The 18,669-nt window shown below is 37.7% G+C and overlaps 1 protein-coding gene across 1 annotated transcript in view; it reads left to right on the plus strand.

Moving 5' to 3' along the window:
- LOC124876800 (spectrin beta chain, non-erythrocytic 4-like) overlaps positions 1 to 18,669 on the plus strand; it is a 31,340-nt gene that overhangs the window by 3,603 nt on the left and 9,068 nt on the right. The window contains exons 3-8 of the mRNA XM_047379811.1: positions 9,032 to 9,295; positions 12,567 to 12,800; positions 15,432 to 15,521; positions 15,608 to 15,886; positions 15,975 to 16,105; positions 16,966 to 17,170. Of these exons, the coding sequence (XP_047235767.1) occupies positions 9,032 to 9,295; positions 12,567 to 12,800; positions 15,432 to 15,521; positions 15,608 to 15,886; positions 15,975 to 16,105; positions 16,966 to 17,170 (1,203 nt within the window). The remainder of the gene's footprint in view (positions 1 to 9,031; positions 9,296 to 12,566; positions 12,801 to 15,431; positions 15,522 to 15,607; positions 15,887 to 15,974; positions 16,106 to 16,965; positions 17,171 to 18,669) is intronic.

The raw sequence follows: 18,669 nt of genomic DNA on the forward strand, positions 1-18,669 counted from the left end.
CCACTGTTGGTTAGCAGTGTTTTTGCTAATATGCTGTGTTTGGCATTTAACCACACATAAATAAAACTCAATTGAATTGAATTGAATTATACTAAGCTTTTCCACACATCGTTTTTCCTTATCTTTGTTCAATAGATAATTGAAAACATTATGAATTTGAGCAGGTGTTTTAATAATTTGAGGACTTGGTAAAGAACAAACAATTTCAATTAAAGGAATTAAAGTTTAAAATGTTATTTATGTCCACACATTTTCAAACTTTGAAATAAGTTCAACTTAAAAGTCCCCAATTTTCTCCAGCACTGTAGTCCTTCATTTGTAAATTCTGTGTCTGTAAGACCTTTCACTGCAGTACAAGCATTTATGTCTTTCAAGGCTTTAGTGTTATTTTGAAAGCAATTTGTTAAACTGGGTTTTAATTGGGGGCATTAGCGCCAAAGGGTCTGAATACAAACATGGCACACTTTTTAGATTTTTATTCGTAAAATGTGGACTAGTTGATGGTGGGCCTGCCACACTAAACTGTCTTGGCAATTATTATTATTATTATTTTGCAGTTAAGATGTAGTTTAGAATAGAGATGGTGACAGTGGAGTGGCACCGTTGCAAGGGACAAAGGTTTTGGACTCATCCATAGAATGACATCGCCATTAAACAATACACCCCTGTTATTTTCAAACCAGTTCGTCTTAAAGATTGTATGTATTTTAAGAATTATTTTTATATTTTAAACTGTTATTCCACTTCTGTAAGATTTTACAGAAAAATGAAAAAGCCCCCTGCCTGTCAGCTTAAAATGTAAAAAGAGTGAAGTATGATATAATTTGAGTGACCAGCACATCTGGATAACCTTTCATGCCAAAAATCCAGAAATCTAAAGTGAAAGCCCTGACATTGAGGACAGAAGATGGCTGCCTTAAACACTGTCGCTCTGGTGCTGGCTGCCATGAGTTTCATTGTGTTGAGTCCAAACAGATAGTTACAGAGCCCATCATGTCACTCAGGCCCTGCTAACCTTAGCTAATCCAGCCATCCGTCTCTGTCCTTACCTGAGAGACAGAGAGGAGGATGCTGCTTCCTGTTGTTTTCAGAGAACTCAGCGTCCTCTCGGAGAGTTCCCGATGCGGCTTGTGCCTCTGTTCTCTCACAGCACTTACTCAGCACATGAAGCTCCAGGCCGACTCGTGCATGTGGGGGATCTGTGGGTGCTTCTCTGTTACAGTGAGAAGACTCATAGTTGACCTTGTGCCAAGCCTCGGCATGGGCTCAAAGCTCAGCACATAAACAAGGAATGTGCTTGAGCAAATGATTACTATAGACAAACAAATGCAATGTAATGTAAATAAAGTATAATTGTTATGAAGTTCCAATTCTCTTTAAAAACATCAGTATTATTCATGTGCATCACTGAAAACCAAAATCTTATCCCCACTGTCCATGTAGTGTAATCTTGAAATCTCGCAGTCATACATGAAACTGCCAATTCTGCAACATAGTCTAATAATGTACTTATAAAATAAATTCTCCAAATACCCAAAAAGTAAAGACATATGAGTCCATCTCTCAGAGGGAGCTCTGTCATTTTTTTCGGTTTTGTCAGAAGAAATGCTTGCTGCAAATCCTTCTGATTATTCCTTCTGGATTACAATTAACTTCTTTTTAAAGACTCTTGTAACCATAGTGGCCTTAATTTTTGTTTCAGACAGAAAATGTGCAGAAAGAGAAAGATGGAAGACCTGCAGCAAAGGTTCTGGTTGGGAATTGTATTGAAATGGGTGCATCACAGACCAAAAGCCTCTTTCTCCCTGCCACTCTGCCATATTCTGTACATTTTCAGATGATGAATTGAACAGAGCTCTGTGAGATGTTCAAAGCTTGGAATATTGTTTTAGAACTTAATCCTGCTTTAAACTTCTCTACAACTTGCCCCCCTGTCCTGTCTGTTTTCTTACTTGGTCTTCATGATGTTCTTCAACAAACCTCTGAGGCCAGAAACAGAGTAGCTGGATTTATAATGAGATTAAATTACACACAGGTGGACTATTTACTATTTATTAATGATGTATTTTCTGAAAGCAATTTGTTAAACTGGGTTTTAATTGGGGGCATTAGCGCCAAAGGGTCTGAATACAAACATGGCACACTTTTTAGATTTTTATTCGTAAAATGTGGACTAGTTGATGGTGGGCCTGCCACACTAAACTGTCTTGGCAAATGACTTTGTCGTTGACAGCTAAAACTTGAAGTGTGAGCCTAACTTAGCATCTGATGTTGTGTTAATAAGTTGTTTTATGTCGAATATTGAAGGGTGTCTAATAATTGATCAAGCATGTTAAGTCGCATTTAGGCTTCTGCAGAGTCATGAAGGTACTTGTACAGAGTACTGTTCTCATATTTGGATATAAATAAGTATTTTGGAGGGTTTGCAAGCCAAGGCTCAAATTTTCACAGTGTTTTTGAGGTTACATGTTAAATGTTTGACTTTTTTTTGCAACATTACGATATTGTCAGTATAAGCTGTAAATGAACCCTGGCTTTTGGCCTTTTCGGTCAACATGTGTAAAGAATAAGAAATACCCTGGCTACAAGAGGAGCATTTCACAATTGTATCTGTTTTCGCTTAGGTATATTTGCACGTTGTTTGAAATGTATGCCCGTTATCAATTTTTCATATCTCTAACTGATTTAGATTTAAAATTATTTTCATTCAACTGAGAAGTTTGTTTCTGATAGGAAATAAGACAGAGATCTCTCAAAGGATAACAAGACAATAGAAAAGGAGTATGAGTTTAAAAAACAAAAAGCCTGCTGAAAATTAATTATACCCTTACCATAATCAGTGGAAAAATCTTTATTGGCATAACATTAATCAAAAGCTTCTTATAAATACATGTTCCCACTGGTATTTTGATGATTAATTTTTCATCAAGATTAATAATCAAAATCAGGTCCAAGTCTTTGACGTTGGAATGAATTTTTGCCATTACCCTAGTCTTTAGCTCCACAGATTCTATAGCAGAACCAGGTAGGCACTCAAGATGAGCAACTTAAAAACATTATTACTTCCAGTTTGAAGAAACATGTTGATCAAAATTTTTAAAAATTCTTTGAACGATAATCTGCAAGTGGTATGAATAATTGTGGACTTAACGCTACATGCACTTTATGTTAAACCAGTGTGTTACTCATTTGTTACTTTCACAGACTGAATTGAATCACCATAATCTTTAGCTTTTTCGACAGATTCTCTATCAGATTCAAGTCAGGACTCTGACTTAGTTGCTTCAACATGTTGATATTATTTCCTGAAAGATGAAACATGTTCGACAACGTAAAAGAATATTTTAAAACTAAATCTGTCAGTGTCATGTTTTCTGGCTTAGGAAGACCCAAATGCAAAGGGAGGTGCAGGGGTGGTATCGGGATTAAATCAGGAATGCACTGCGAAATTTCCAGATCACAAGGGAAAACAACATGAGATCCAGGGCAAAAACAACAGTAGAAACCAGTAATGAAACAGAGAAACCAAAGAGTTTAAAGGTCTTACCCAGATATATTTTTCACAGCAAAACAAATATAAATGAACAGGAACAAATCAAATGAACACTTATCTAAAATATGAATGAGTTTGGATAAAAATAGGTACTTAAAAAACACATTTTTGTATCACATCTAATAGCAAAGCAGCACCTCTCCACTGTCACTGCCTAGTCCAGTTTTAGCTCAGAGATGCCTCACAGATCCATGTTTAGCACACAAACATACTACAACTACCTTAACAGCCGAGTAAAATGAATCCACATTAGCAGGCGAAAAGCAGTGCTGTCCTTTTAGCTGGCTAGCTAACAGCTATGTTATCAAGTAAATCTGTGAACTGCTTCATTCAGTCCTATTAAAAAAAGGAACAATGATCACTCTCAGTCCATTCTTGTTTTATGTGAGGTCTTAAAGAACAGAGTTTAAGAGCATGCTGCACTGATTACTAAAAATATGTTACTTAAAATATGTTGTTTGTTTACATTAGCATGTTTCAGTAAAATGATCAATTGAAATAATGACATAAAGATACAGTAGAAAATTATGTTCTCTAAAAATCCCTTACAAAAGGCAGATATCGTCTTATATAATACCCAAAATTACTACAAATGACAGAAATAGCAATCTGGTTGACTAGGAGGCAACTGCTCATTCAGCTGCTCAGTCAGCTTAGTCTTCCTGGTTCTGTGGCTCATACACCGCCTTGTACAGCATTATCATGCTCCCTGCTGTAGTTCATATAATTTCTTACTTTTTAGCAAAATTCTATTAAGCTCCCATAAGTACAACTGAGCTCTCTTCCTCCTGTTATGCTGGCCTCTTTTAGCAACCATAGGCAAGGTTTTAACTACTTCTGTTTCCCTGTCATAGATTTGTGCATTTTTCTTCAAAACCAGTGCATTAAATGTTTAGCTAGTGTCAAAATCCTATTCTATGGTTAAAAAGACAAAATACTGAAAGAGGTTCATAATGGTGATATAAGGCCTTTAAATACTGTGGAGGTGTGATTAGTGATACCAAAACAGGTTGAGTACGATCAGCAGAAAGAATGGCAGCTGAGTGGCAAACGACGCTAAGGAATTGAGGAGATTAGACTAAAGAGAGGACAGAAACATGGAAAAACTACAACATAACACTAGAAAAACAGAAATAAACAGGGAAAATATAGAAATTAGAATCAGTAAAGCTACTAATGATGGTAACATGCTAAAAAGTTTCAAAATACGTAAAATTATTATTACTCTAGATACTTTTTTGAATAACGTGTTTAACTGTAGATTTGGTTTTAGTCTAGAAGCCTGAGTGTGTATCTTTATGGTGACACTAGTTAACGGTAATGAAACGCAACAAAACATCAAACCAAAACAAATTTTAATTCTAAACTTTGCTGTTTTTGTTTTTGGTTAACATAAATTATAGAGTATATAATTATATGTATATGATCATCTGTGACTGACAGTGGAGTAGAGAAAGGAGGACTTTAGACAAGGCTGCCTCAAATAATGCTCATATTTTATTCTATTGCAAGACCATCTGCTCTTCTAAATCTTTTTCAATGCCCCTTATTTTTCAGATGAGGTTTTTGAATGTAAAAAGTGGGAAACATGAATAATGTTTTGTAGGACATGTTAAAACTTTCTACGTGATTTACCTTTAATGTGAACTTGTTTTCCACTGTAGACTAGTATTAGATGTGGTGATCTGGAAATATATTGCATTGCATAGTCTGGTTATTTTCTAATTACACACCTTGAATGTGTAATTCCAAAAGAGGACACAAAAGCTAGGGTATAGTTTGGGAGAACATGAAGGCTTCCAACACACTCTGTATATTACAATTAAATGTCCATCTACAGAGAAACACAGAGGAGCCGTGGCTTGGATTGTTCTTTCTCAGAAAAAAATAAAGGTGTAGCAATCGGCTTTGTGGCCAAATTCTGATGTCCATGTTACTTTTGAATAACTGATCTACCAACAACAGTTGTACCCAATTGTGATTACGTTTTGAAAACTATAATTAACAGTTTGCAACATAGTCTTTCATCTTCCTGCCATAAGTGATCATCAACTATTTAGATTCGTAACAGAGTCGATATCACACTGTATGTGTTAGAGAGCTGTCGCAGAAAAGTAGGTTTAAAACAAAGACAAAATGCTTACAGAGTCGACACTTTAAGCTCTCATTAGCATCTTATAGCAGATAGCAAGATTAGCCCCTTTCTGCATTACTAACCATAAACATTGGTCTCTGTTTGTATTCCCTCGTTTATGGAAAGCCTTATTTGAGACAGTTTGCTTCTCATCTAACCACAAGCCTGGCTCTGTTCCTATCTTACTCAGAGGTTCAGAGCCGTAACAGTGGTATTACCATCAACCCCCCACTCTGTTTCCGTTCTTATATAATAAACACCAAGGCATGCAGAACACATCTAGACGTTGGCTTGAAAGTGTCTTCTGTAGTGCTTTTGACTGACCCCTTCTCACATCCATTTCTTCTCCTCCAGTGTTTTCATTTTTAAACAAGAAAGCATTGACAACCATCTACTGTCCTGATATTTGGGTTTGACCCATGTATAGATTCGTTATATTGTCGAGACTTCGGCTCCGCAATAAAACATTTTGTACTTTGCACCAACATGGTTTACACTCAGAGCTGATCTGTGGTCCTATTTGAGGGCCCACCTCCACTTAAGCCACTACAGCGCCACACTCTCTTGTTAGTTTGGGTTGTAGTGACTGAGCCAAATGTTTTTTTCACAAAAGCATGCTTAAACAATGCCAAGGTGATATTTTGAAAAAGCTGAAATTAAAGTCTACTGAAAATCTTGAGCATCTCAAAGCTTGAACAGGATGAGGCTTGAATTCTATTCCTAGAATAATTGCTGCACAATTCAGCAATTATTGTTAAGGGTTAATTGCTTTTTATGTTGCTGACAAGGTCAGAACATGCAGTGAAATAAAACATTAAAACCCGTTATATTTTATATAAGTAGAATACTGTGTTTTGGTCCCATTTGCTTTTAAACCTTTGGGGGTAATGATTTTGAAGACATATTTAAACATATAGCCAAAGAGAAAATAACAAAAAGAAATTGTAAATGTGCTGATAACAGTGCAAAAGAGTATATTTGGTTGGCAGTCATTGTTGTTTGTGTAAAATAAGCCCTTTCATCCCACCTACTGTTCAGCTGTGCTGCGTCAGCATTGCAAGAAAGCCAGCAGAATTTGGCCGCACACTCCTGCCATGAGACTATGATTTATCTGTGCTGGCCTTTAAAATATCCCACTATGTTTGCCATAAGCGCCTTGAAGATTCGTTTCACAAACGCCCATTGGATTCAACTGTTCTCTGGGAGTGCAGCACTACAGCAGCATCATTGCTGTTCTATAAACCTTTGATTATTTTGCCTTTCGCTTGCCTTCTTCCTATAGTCTGCTTTTTTTCTCTCTCCTCTCCTCCTCCCCTCTCTGATTTCTTTTCCTTCTGCCTCACCTCGCATGTCAGTAAAGCCGAGAGGAGGAGAAAAGAGCGAAGCAGAGGGAACCGCTTGCTTTCTGCTGGCTCTGCATTATGGGAGGGAAAGCGAAGCTGGGGAAAGATAGAAGGATGTTGAAAGTGTGAGTGCTAGCAGCAGTTAAGCAGAGAGCCTGTGCCAAGAGAAGGAATGCAGCACTGCATTATGAAAGCCATAGGATATACCTTAGGTCCAACTGTGTGAAAGATTACAGAATGAAGCAGTAGTTAAAGCGTACGTTTTACTGCATGTAACTCTCGCTATCTTTTACCATAGAGGAAATATATGTTTTATTAGGCTTTGCAGTACAGAAAATGCTTCCTTCCAACAAAAGACCATGTTGCAAGCTTCTAATCTCATCCAAATCACATCATATACAGAGCTTGTTGTTTGGGGAAGGAAATGGGAGTAGGAAAGCACGTTGAAAGGACATAATAGGGGTTTGTTAAACATACCATGGATGGTTTTTAGGTCAGTCAAAAGCCAAATGTTGCTCTGTACACCAGCTTCTCTGCAATCAGGGGGGCCTCCCATGCAAAATTGGAGATCTGTTGTGCCTAGATATTTTAGGCACTCACTCTGTTTCTTGTATCATCTGTTATTTTCTCAGGTCCTTCCTGGTGTGCAGGATTGCATCTGTAAGACTAAAACAAGATCCACAGGTTTTTGATGTGTTATACAGTGCCTCACACAACCTTTCATACATCCACATTTTTTTATGTAATTTATAATAAGGATTTTTAATGATAAACTAACATAAAATCTAACCTATCCTTAAAGCCAGTACAACAAACTCATTCAGAGGTCACCTAACCCTAACACCAATATGTAATTTAATTTAAATGCAGCTGTTCTGTTTCTGGCCTCAGAGATTTGTTAGAGAACATTAGTGAACAAACAGCATTGTGAAGACCAAGGAATACAGCAGACAGGTCAGGGAGAAAGTAGTGAAGAAGATTAAAGTAGGGTTAGGTTATAAAACTATATTCCAAGCTTTGAACATCTCACAGAGTTCTGTTTAACCCATCATCCTAAACTTACAGGTCTGGCAGAAAGAGCTTTCATCTGAGAATGAGCAAAGAGGCCCATGGTAACTCTGGAGGAGCTGCAGAGATCTACCGCTCAGGGGGAAGAATCTGTTGACAAAAGAATGATTAGTCATGTACTAATCAGTAACATGTGGAAGAAAGTGTTTAGTTCAAATGTGACAAAAAATATCTTTCTAGCTGACATGAAACAACTTTATTTGTGGCAGAAAACTAACACTGCAAATTAGACTAAACACATTAGGAAATATGGTGGTGGCGGCATCATGCTTTTCTTCAGCAGAGAAAGAGAAACTGGCCAGAGTTGATAGGAAGATGGATGGAGCTAAATACTGGACAATCTGAAAGAAATTCTGTTAGATGCTTGGTGGAAGTTCACCTTGCAATGTAATGGTTTAGATCAAAACACATACTTGTGTTGAAGTGGTCCAGTCAAAGTCTAGATCTATTGAGAATCACTGTTGTGTCATGTATTTACAATAAACTGTAGGCACAATAGATGTGAAAGTGAGCTGTGTTCCTTTAGTAAATGATAAAAGATAAATTCCAGTCATTTAAAAATCACATTGATGAAGAAGAAATTACACGTATTAAATGTACCTGTAAACTGGAAATCACTCCTTCTTTGAAATCTAAAGTAGCTGACAGTGAACAAGTTGTACTGTTCATAGATTTCTAGAACGGTACAAAATGGGGCAACAATCACTTCAGATCATAAAAACCTTCCCTTGAAGCAAAACCTGACATTAAAGACTGTATGTGTGCACAGTGTAAAGAAATCAGTCAGCCAAGAAAGGCCTTTCCCTCAGAAAATGTTTTTTTTAATAAAGTGGCTAAATGCATATTGACTGACAGTAAATTAATGTGGTTATTTTTGTTCAGTCTGGAATGTATTTTAATAACTGCTTGGTAATATTTGCCTTCTTCATCCAGGAGGGTCAGGAGCTGATCCAGGAGAAGCCGGAGCTGCGTTCAGTCGTGCAGCAGAAACTAGAGGAGATCAGAGAGTGCTGGTCTGACCTGGAGACCACAACAAAGGCCAAGGCCCGCCAGCTCTTTGAAAACAACAAGCCTGAGCCGGCGGTGAAGAGTTACTCCGACCTCGACAACCAGCTCTCTCACCTGGAGCAGCAGCCCCCCCAGCTGGAACAGGCACACCACCTGCCTACCTTCAATGAGCAGCTCCAGAAATTCCAGGCAAGCATCAAAGACTAACTTGTTCACTTTGAGAAGATATTCACAGAAGAGCAGCAACAAAATGTCTCAATGATCCAAACCTTCTCCTCAGCAGCAGTTTATTAAAGTTACAACCATGTTTTGTCATCGACCTTGTAGAGACTATTGAACTTTTGTGAATATTTGATATATACTGTATATCAAATGCACATGTGACTTACAAAAATATTAATTCCCTTTCAACTTTTACACATTTCTTCCCATTTAAACATGTAACCACAAACTTGAATTTTTTTGTTGGGATTTTATGTAATAGACCCACACAAGTAGAGCTTATTGCAGAGTGGAAGAGGATAAAAAGAGTAAAAAAGAATGTATGAATATTTTACCAATAACTTTTGAAAAGTGTGCAGTGCTATTGCATTTAGCCCGTTTTACTCAAATGCCCCTTAATAAAATCCATTGCAACCAACTGCATTCAGAGGTCACCTAAATAGTAAACACAGTCCAACAGTGTGTAATTCAATGTCAGTATAAATCCAGGTGTTCTATGAAGGCCTCAGAGGTAAGTTAGAGAACACAGCCGACAGGTCTGGGAGAAAGTGGTGGAGAAGTTTTAAGCAGGATTAGGTTCTAACACAATATCCCAAGCTTTAAACATCTTACAGAGCTCTGTTCACTCCATCATCTTAACATGGGAAGAGGATGGACCCACCGCAGACCTACCAAGACATGGCTGCCCACCTAAACTGACTGGAGAGCATTAAAATGCCAGGACATGCCATTTAAATCCCATATTAAACAGGTTTCTTGGATTTCCTTCTTTCACCTCAGGAACATTGCAAAAATTAGAAATATCCTATCCAGGAGTGACGCTGAAAAACTAGTCCATGCATTTGTTACTTCAAGGCTGGACTATTGTAATTCTTTACTATCAGGATGTCTACAAATGCAGTTAAAAGCCTTCAGCTGATCCAAAATGCTGCAGCAAGAGTTCTGATGAAAATTAAAAAGAGAGATCATATTTCTCCTATTTTAGCTTCCCTTCATTGGCTCCCTGTTAAATCCAGAATATAATTTAAAATTCTCCTCCTCACATATAAAGCTCTTAATGATTTAGCTCCATCATACATCAGAGATGTGATTGGTCCATATGTTCCTAACAGAGCACTTCTTTCTCAGACTGCAGGTTTACTGGTGGTTCCTAGAGTCTCTAGAAGTAGAATGGGAGGCAGATCCTTTAGTTATCAGGCTCCTCTCCTGTGGAACCAGCTCCCAGTTTTAGTCCGCGAGGCAGACACCCTGTCTACTTTTAAGGCTAGGCTTAAAACTTTCCTTTTTAATAAAGCTTATAGTTAGAGTGGCTTAGGTTATCCTGAGTTATCTCTGTAGTTATGCTGCTATAGGCTTAGGCTGCTGGAGGACATAATGATCACTTTCACTCTCTTCGCTACATTCTCATACTACTCTCCAGTTTTGCATTATTTGCTGTTATTTCAGCTTCTAACTTTATGTTCTCTCTTTTCTCTTCCTAGAAGCTACACCTGGCCTGACTCTGTCTACCTGTGACACCTTTCTGGAGAGGGGCATCGTCCAAGCTTCTGCTGGCAACAACTTAATGCTCACCCTCTACCGATGATCCACTTGGCCCTATCTTTCGGTGTTTAACCCTTTCTCTCTCCTAGACATGGCAATTGACTGACCTTTTACTGTAACTAATTATATGTGCTCTCTTTCAGACTCTAACCTTGAAAACTGGCTCAGAGTTTATCTGTTCTTTCTTTCTAGGTGAAACAACTAAAGGAGCTACATCCATTAACATTTACTTTTCCTTCCCATAGAAAGTGCTCCTGGATCAGTGCTTCTTTGTTCTCTTTGTGTCTCTGCTCTGTTCTCTCAAACCCCCAGTCGGTTGTGGCAAATGGCCGCTCATACTAAGCCTGGTTCTGGTTCTGCTGGAGGTTTCTTCCTGTTAAAAGGGAGTTTTTCCTCTCCACTGTCGCTACATGCATGCTCAGTATGAGGGATTGCTGCAAAGACAACACCAGTGACTGTCCACTGTCTCTACATGCTCATCCAGGAGGAGTGAATGCTGCAAGTCACTGACTGGATGCAATCTGCTGGGTTTCCTTAGATGGAAAAACGTTTTATCCAATTTGAATAAATAACTGAATCTGACTGCACTGTTCAATGGTTAGGATTAATTGGAATGTATGTACCTGACTGTTGTGAAGTGCCTTGAGACAACATGTGTTGTGAATTGGTGCTAAATAAATAAACTGAATTGAATATGAGAAGCAGAGATCAGTTGGTAGAATGTGTTTGACAACGGCACTCCACAAATCTGGCCTTTCTTTAAGAGTGGTACGAAGAAAGTCTTTATTGAAAGAAATCCTTAAAATGTACAGTTTCCTGATTGCCAAAAGCAATAAGGGGACACTCCAAACACGTAGAAGAAGGTTCTATGGAAATATAAGATGAAAATGGAACCTTTAGGCCTGCATGCAAAGCATAATGTTTGCTGAAAAATTAACACTGCACATCAACTTGAACAGATCATCCCTACTGTATAACATGGTGGTGGTGGCAGTGTGCTTTCTTCAGAAGGGACAAGACGCTGGTCTAAATACAGGATAATTATGGTAGAAATCCTGTTTGGAGTGGAGGTTCACCTTCCACCAGGTCAACAACCCAGCCAGAGCTACAATGGGATGATTTAGATCAAAGCATATTTACAGGTCATTATGGCACATTCTGTTTCGAGCTAAATCTTTTTGAGAATCTGTGGCAAAACCTTAAAAATGAATGATCATCCAATCTAACTGAAGTTGAGTTTTTCTGCAAAGCAGAATGGTTAAAATGTTAGTCTCTAGAAATGCAAAGCTGGTAGAGACACACCCTGAAAGTCTTGCAGCTATAATCACAGTAAAAGTCAGTTCTACAAAGTATTGACTCAGGGGTCTCAATACAAATGCAGCTCACACTTTTTAGATTTTAAATAGGAAAATCATGTATAATTTGTGCCACTTCACAATTTGCTCCTCTTTGTGCTTGTTCAAAAGAAATTAATAATTTTGCAATACACTGTACATTTTTGTTTGAAAGATCTGCAGTGATCTAAGTGTTGGCATGATGTCATACAAAATGTTTAATGGCATTAAAAAAATGCCGCATATGCTTTTTATTCTTTAACTGAGGCAAAACATGACATCGCTCTGATATGTTCTGACAGGAAAACAGCTGATGTGTATTGTCCAATTTTTGCATGACCTTCCATTTCATTTTTCTGCAGGCGATCGAGTCTCAGATAGGGGACTTCTATAAGGATGTGGGGGAGCTGGGAAGCTTGCATGGCCTTAGCCTGCCCCAGCGAGGCCTAATGGCAGGTGACAAGGAGGTCGGTGAGCAGTCGGGTGAGGTGGAAACCCGCATTGTTCGCCTTATTGAACCCTTGAAGGAAAGGCGCCGTATCCTGCTGGCTTCCAAGGAAATGCACCAGGTTGCCCAGGATCTGGAGGATGAAATAGTGAGTTTTACATCCTCTGTTTTACGAAAACAGCATGATCCTATTTTCCATCACTAATTTGCTAATACAAAGACACATATTGTACAGTAGTAGTCAAAAGTTTCATCCATTCATCCTGGACATGAATGCTGTCTTCATTTCAACCATTATTATTTCAGCTTACAACAAACACCTTCAATTATTTTTAAAACATGAACTGGCTGCACAAAATTTAATTTATTTTGAATGTTCTGTAATCAACACTGGTCCAAATATAAACATTAATCAAGCCAATTAGTCAAACAATATTCCCCACAATGTCATGTAGTGTGATTTAAAAGTAGGCCTAAGGCACAGAGAGGAACCTGGGATGAAAAGTGCAGAGCTTTAACCCACTTAATCCCAAATTCTTCCCAGACACAAAAATATCCAAATCATGTGTCATCAGTATCCCTTTGAAACAACCAATAATATCTTCTATAACTTTTCATGGAAAAGTGTGTGAAAAAGTGTGTTTTATGATCGGTCACAATTGTGACCGGTGTGATACTGTGTTGTATCAACCATTGGACAGACTGAATATAGGTCTATTTGACCTGTGCAGTGTGTGTGTGTGGGTGTGTGTGTGTGCATGCGTGCGTGTGTGCGTACGTGTGTGTGTCCGCGTGCATGAGAGGTTATAAAATCCTCATATCAAAGGCTAATTATCACTTTTAAAAGTTCCAGCATTGCCTGTAAATGTACCCTCATTGTAGTATGAATATTTTACATAAAAACTTTATACTATTGGCTAGTAATATGAATACTGGGAACACCATTATGAATTATAAGGTGAAGACAAAAATCAACAACAATCATCAATGTATTTCAACATTGTAACTTTAGCGCCACTTACTTTAGTGCAACATTCATTGAAAAACATTCTCTTTAGTGTGGTATACATTGAAGACACTGAGCATGAAGGTAAACATTTAGGATAGAGGTAGCTGGCTGAACCTGCTTTCAAGTATAGGCCCACACTGACTGACTGAACAACAAAATAAAATAAGTTGTATTACAAAGTGCAAAGCAATGCCTTGAATGTCTGAAAAATGACTTTTCCTGGAACATTTAGGACATTTAGTTTTTTTTTTTCAACTTTTCTTCCTACACTCCGTAGTGTTGTCTGTTTGTAACCACTTGTGTGTGTGCTTGCGTGTGTGTGTGTGTGTGTGTGTGTGTGTTTGTTTGTGTGTGTATGTCTGTGTGTAAACATGCAACACTGCACATATTTGATTGAGACCCTGTATTATTTCAATATTTGCTGGAAATGCATTCATATATCCTTCAGTAACGTTTTTATAGCCTTAGAAATGAAAAAATTATTTTTGGTTACTATTGTGACCGGTGGGTTAATAATAAAATGGAAACTTTCACAAAGAAACACAAGGAGAAAAGGACATGAGGAACAGGCAGAGTCACAGGTGGTTAAATGAGGAGGGCAACAAGAAATAATACGAAGAGTAATGGGAGGCTCCAGTGGAGAACAATGACCAACAGTGAACTTAAATACAGAGAGAAGTGTGGAGACTAATTAACACAGAGAAGCTGAACTAAGACACATGGAAACACTTAACCAAGGGCAAAAGACAAATACAAACCTAAGGGGAATAAACAGGAATACACAAGGAACAGAACACAATAAGAAAATAAATCTGAAGTAATGAAATTGCATGGCAATATCTTACTAACAACACTGAACACAAATTAACTAAAGTATGGCAATATTTAGAACATAAAAACAGGACAGGTAGGTGGTACAAACAGAAACACAAAAGAGAACCAAAACCCAAACACTTAAGAATATAACATACTAATATGTGGATTAACCTTCTTTGGCAAGTTGTAATTGGACCACGCAGGTATAGGAGCTATTGACCAGCTTCTGACATAAATGTAGCTGAATATTTGACCACTTGTCTAGGCAAAGTTTTTTTTAAATAGGTTAGTTGGTTTCCTGTGTCATGCCCTGCTTTTTAAGCATTGTCCCCATACCTGTCGATACTGACTGAATTGACCTTTATTTGTAAAGTGCACTATATAAATATATATACACACTGAACTGAATTGAAATCTGAAACAGTGTTGGGGTTAGGACTTCGGCGGCCATTCAGAAAGTTAACTATGTATGTGTTTAAACAGGCAAATGATCCAAAACACCTGTCAAATCATCAAAAGTGAATGAACAGTTCCTGATAAGACTAATCAAACATCATAGCAGAATTTTGTCAGGACCTTGTTGATGGCTACAAAAGGTGTGTGGTTGCAGCTTTCAAAAGGACACTTATCCAAATATTAATTGGGGATTGTGTTTAGATTGGAGCTTATATGTATATTTTTGACCCTGTGTGAAATGGAGAAATTCCACAATCAATTTAAACTTCTTGACCCATTTCCTGTTTTGAACCATTATTAAGAATTGTTTTCTGTATAATCATCCCACTCAGAAAAAAGAATGGATCAAATACATCTCTAAAAGCCCCAAATTAATATGAAATTCCTTCTAATGGTGAGCGAATGTAAACTCATATTCTTGTTGCGGCATTTATATTTGAGTAGATTTCATAAATGTGCATTTTAAAAAGGTAAATGATGTTCTTGTCTTTGTTGAAGCTGTGGGTCCAAGAAAGGCTTCCTTTAGCATCATGTAAGGATTATGGGAATAACCTCCAGAGTGTGCAGCAGCATGTCAAAAAACACCAGGTACATGTCATGGATATCCTTTGGCTATGGTTACCTGACAGGTGGACATTCTTACCCTTAGAACACCTTTCTGATTGGTCCTACAGACACTCCAGAGAGAGCTGACAGGGCGACGGGCTCGGATTGAGGAGGTCTTGGAACGGGCTGCAATCATTGCCTCGCTAAGAACTCCTGAGGTGGACTTTGTGCGTGATGGAGCGGGGCACGTGCACCAGCTGTGGGAGGTTTTGCAGCTGGAGACAGAAAGGCGTTCTGTGATGCTAGATGCTGCCCTACAGTCTCACCAGTATTACAATGAGGCCACTAAAGTGGAGTCCTGGCTGTCAGGGCAGAAGCTCCATGTTGCTAATGAAGAGAAAGGCACGGTACGTATGGTTCTGACATTCAAACACGTGTGTACTCACTGAACTTGTGTCATCTGATGTAGCTTGACATTATTGTGACTTTTTATAGGATGAGGCAAGCACCCTGCAGCTACTGAAGGCCCACCTGGCTCTGGAGCAAACAGTAGAAACGTATGCAGAGACAGTAGGCATGCTCTCTCAGCAATGCCAGCAATTACTGGAACTGGGACACCCAGATAGGTGTGCTTTGAACATCACAGTTGTTCTTTAGGACCGTGATAAAGTATATGACTCCTTACAGATTTCCTCCATGTTTACATTTTTGTCACACTTGAAAGTTTCAGATCATTAAATAAATTTAAATATCTAATGTAATCTAAGTTTTCAAATGATAATTTAATAATAGAACAAGCTATCCAAACCAAATAATGCTTTCTAACTAAAAAAAAACAACAGATAAGAAAACCTTTTTTCACTTTCACTCACCACACCCTGGCTTTATTACTGCCTGACCAGAATGCAGCTAACTTGCTTGACAAACATGAATTAAACAAAAGATCTAAAAAAGTCAAAACACCTCTTGTCCCGATCTAAAAAAAAAAACAAGAACAGATGAGAAACAAAGTCAATGACATCTATCAGCCTAGAAAGGTTTACAAAGTCATCACAAAATCTTAGAAATTCATTGAACCACAGTGAAATCCATCCATTTTCTGTCCCCGCTCCATACTGTAGGAACACAGCTTTTTTTTTAAATAACATCAGAACCACAGTCAAACATGGTGGTGACCGTGTGATGGTCTGCAATTGCTTTTCGTATCTGCCAAAAGTGGTACAAATAGTTATTAGGTTTAGGGTCAAATCCACATATGGCCAGTTTGATTTGGAAAGCTTTTCTCCCTTAATAAATTATTATTTGAAAACAGGATTTTGTATTAAGTGAAAATGTGTTTGACAATCCAAAAACACTTGAGTGTTACAAAAAAAAGGAAAAACAGAAGAAATGTGGGAGGCAGCAAATACTTTCTTATGACACACCCTTGGACTAGTCAATTATTCGTCTGTGTCTGTATCGTTGTCTTTTTCCTTCCTTTCAACAGTGAGCAGATTACCAAGCAGCAGTCCCACATAGACAGGCTGTATGTGTCACTGAAAGACATGGTGGAGCACAGAAAAACCAAGCTGGAGCAACAGTACTGGCTCTACCAGCTCAACAAGGAAGTTGAGGAGTTAGAGAAATGGATCACTGAGCGTGAGGCTGTGGCAAGTTCTACTGAGCTGGGCAACGACCTTGAGGAAGTGACGGTTAGTTCATCAGCATGGTTCTAGTGTCTGTTTTACCCCAGTAAACTATCTGAGGATAGCAAATGAGCTTCGATCCAAGAACACAAATACAGAACAAAATAAGAAAAGAACAAAAGAAGAACCTGCTTCTTTTTTTTTTTTGACTCATGCTAAACTGCAGAGAATATGAGGTGAAAATGTTTACTTTTTTTAGTCTTCATCTGAATGAGTATTCCAGAAGTTGGGTCGTTAAAGCTTAAAAACTGTATTGGTGATATCACATTTTTATTTGACAAAAATGCCTCACTGTGTCTACTGGTCAGGACTGCAGGCTGATCATTCCAGTATAAGCACTGTCATCCTCCTCAACCATGTCTGTGGAATGTGTGCAAAATGCAGTTTTACTTTGTTCTGTTGAAATATTTATTGTATGGATGTGGTCTTCAAAGCAGCCTAGGTTCTTCTAATATTTCAAACTCTATTCCATTTTCAGCACACTGCAAGTTTAACTTCCTGCACATTTTATGTACGTTATCTACTCCATGTCATTCACAAACCAAATAGCATAAATAAGATATGCCAGAGCAAACACATCAAGTTCAGTGTGTCAACAATTTTTGAACTTCATAAATTATATCACAGTTCTTCTCACATAATTTAAGAACGATTTTCTGCCACAAAACAGCAAGCACATAAGTGACAGAGAAAAGTATATAGTAATTAAAAAGTAACTGAAACAGTTTATCCAGCTTAATGAGCTGGAGCATCTAAATGAGCATCTAAAAACGTGCCTAATGTGGGGATGAAGTAAAATGAATAATTTTGTGAAATAATTCCTGTCTTGTGGAAGAAGTATAAGTGTTGCTTTAGTTTTGTAAAATTCATATGTATTGGGAAGAAGAGTATAAAATAGGGGTCCCAAAAGTGCTGCCCGGAGACCATTTGTGCGACCCCAAACTCCAATTAAGGACATTACAAATTATACAAAGAATGGTACAAATGATACAAATAGAGACTTTTTTTAATTATGGCTAAATTTTATCACCAACCAATGAAAGGTTTCCTATAGTAAAAAATGTTAGGTATCATATAAAGTATGGGTCTTTTACCAACAACCCATTTTGCAATCTTTTTACTTTCATAGTGAGTGGGACCACATCTGCCCAGTGACTTTTTACTCAATAGCAGAAAATGGTTAATTTAAATTGGCTTTTAATTAAGTCATTTAACTTGGCTAAATACTGCAAGAATCTGCAAAGAAAGTAACCCAAATCTTGAACCTTTTGCTGAAAATAGACTAATTATTTTTTTCAATTGAGCCCAAAAGGTTTGTATAAGGTGAACTTGCACAACCCTGTTTATGTTTTTGATCTACAATAATTTACATATCCCTATCCTACAAAAATTCAGACTACTTTATTTGTATAATTAAAATATTGTATGCTTCATTTATTGATAAGCAGAAAAAAATCAATTTAATTTTATGGGGATTTTTACTTGTTAAAGAATTTATGTTTTTG

Source organism: Girardinichthys multiradiatus, chromosome 11 (genome assembly GCF_021462225.1).
Source record: "Girardinichthys multiradiatus isolate DD_20200921_A chromosome 11, DD_fGirMul_XY1, whole genome shotgun sequence".
NCBI classification, from domain to species: domain Eukaryota; kingdom Metazoa; phylum Chordata; class Actinopteri; order Cyprinodontiformes; family Goodeidae; genus Girardinichthys; species Girardinichthys multiradiatus.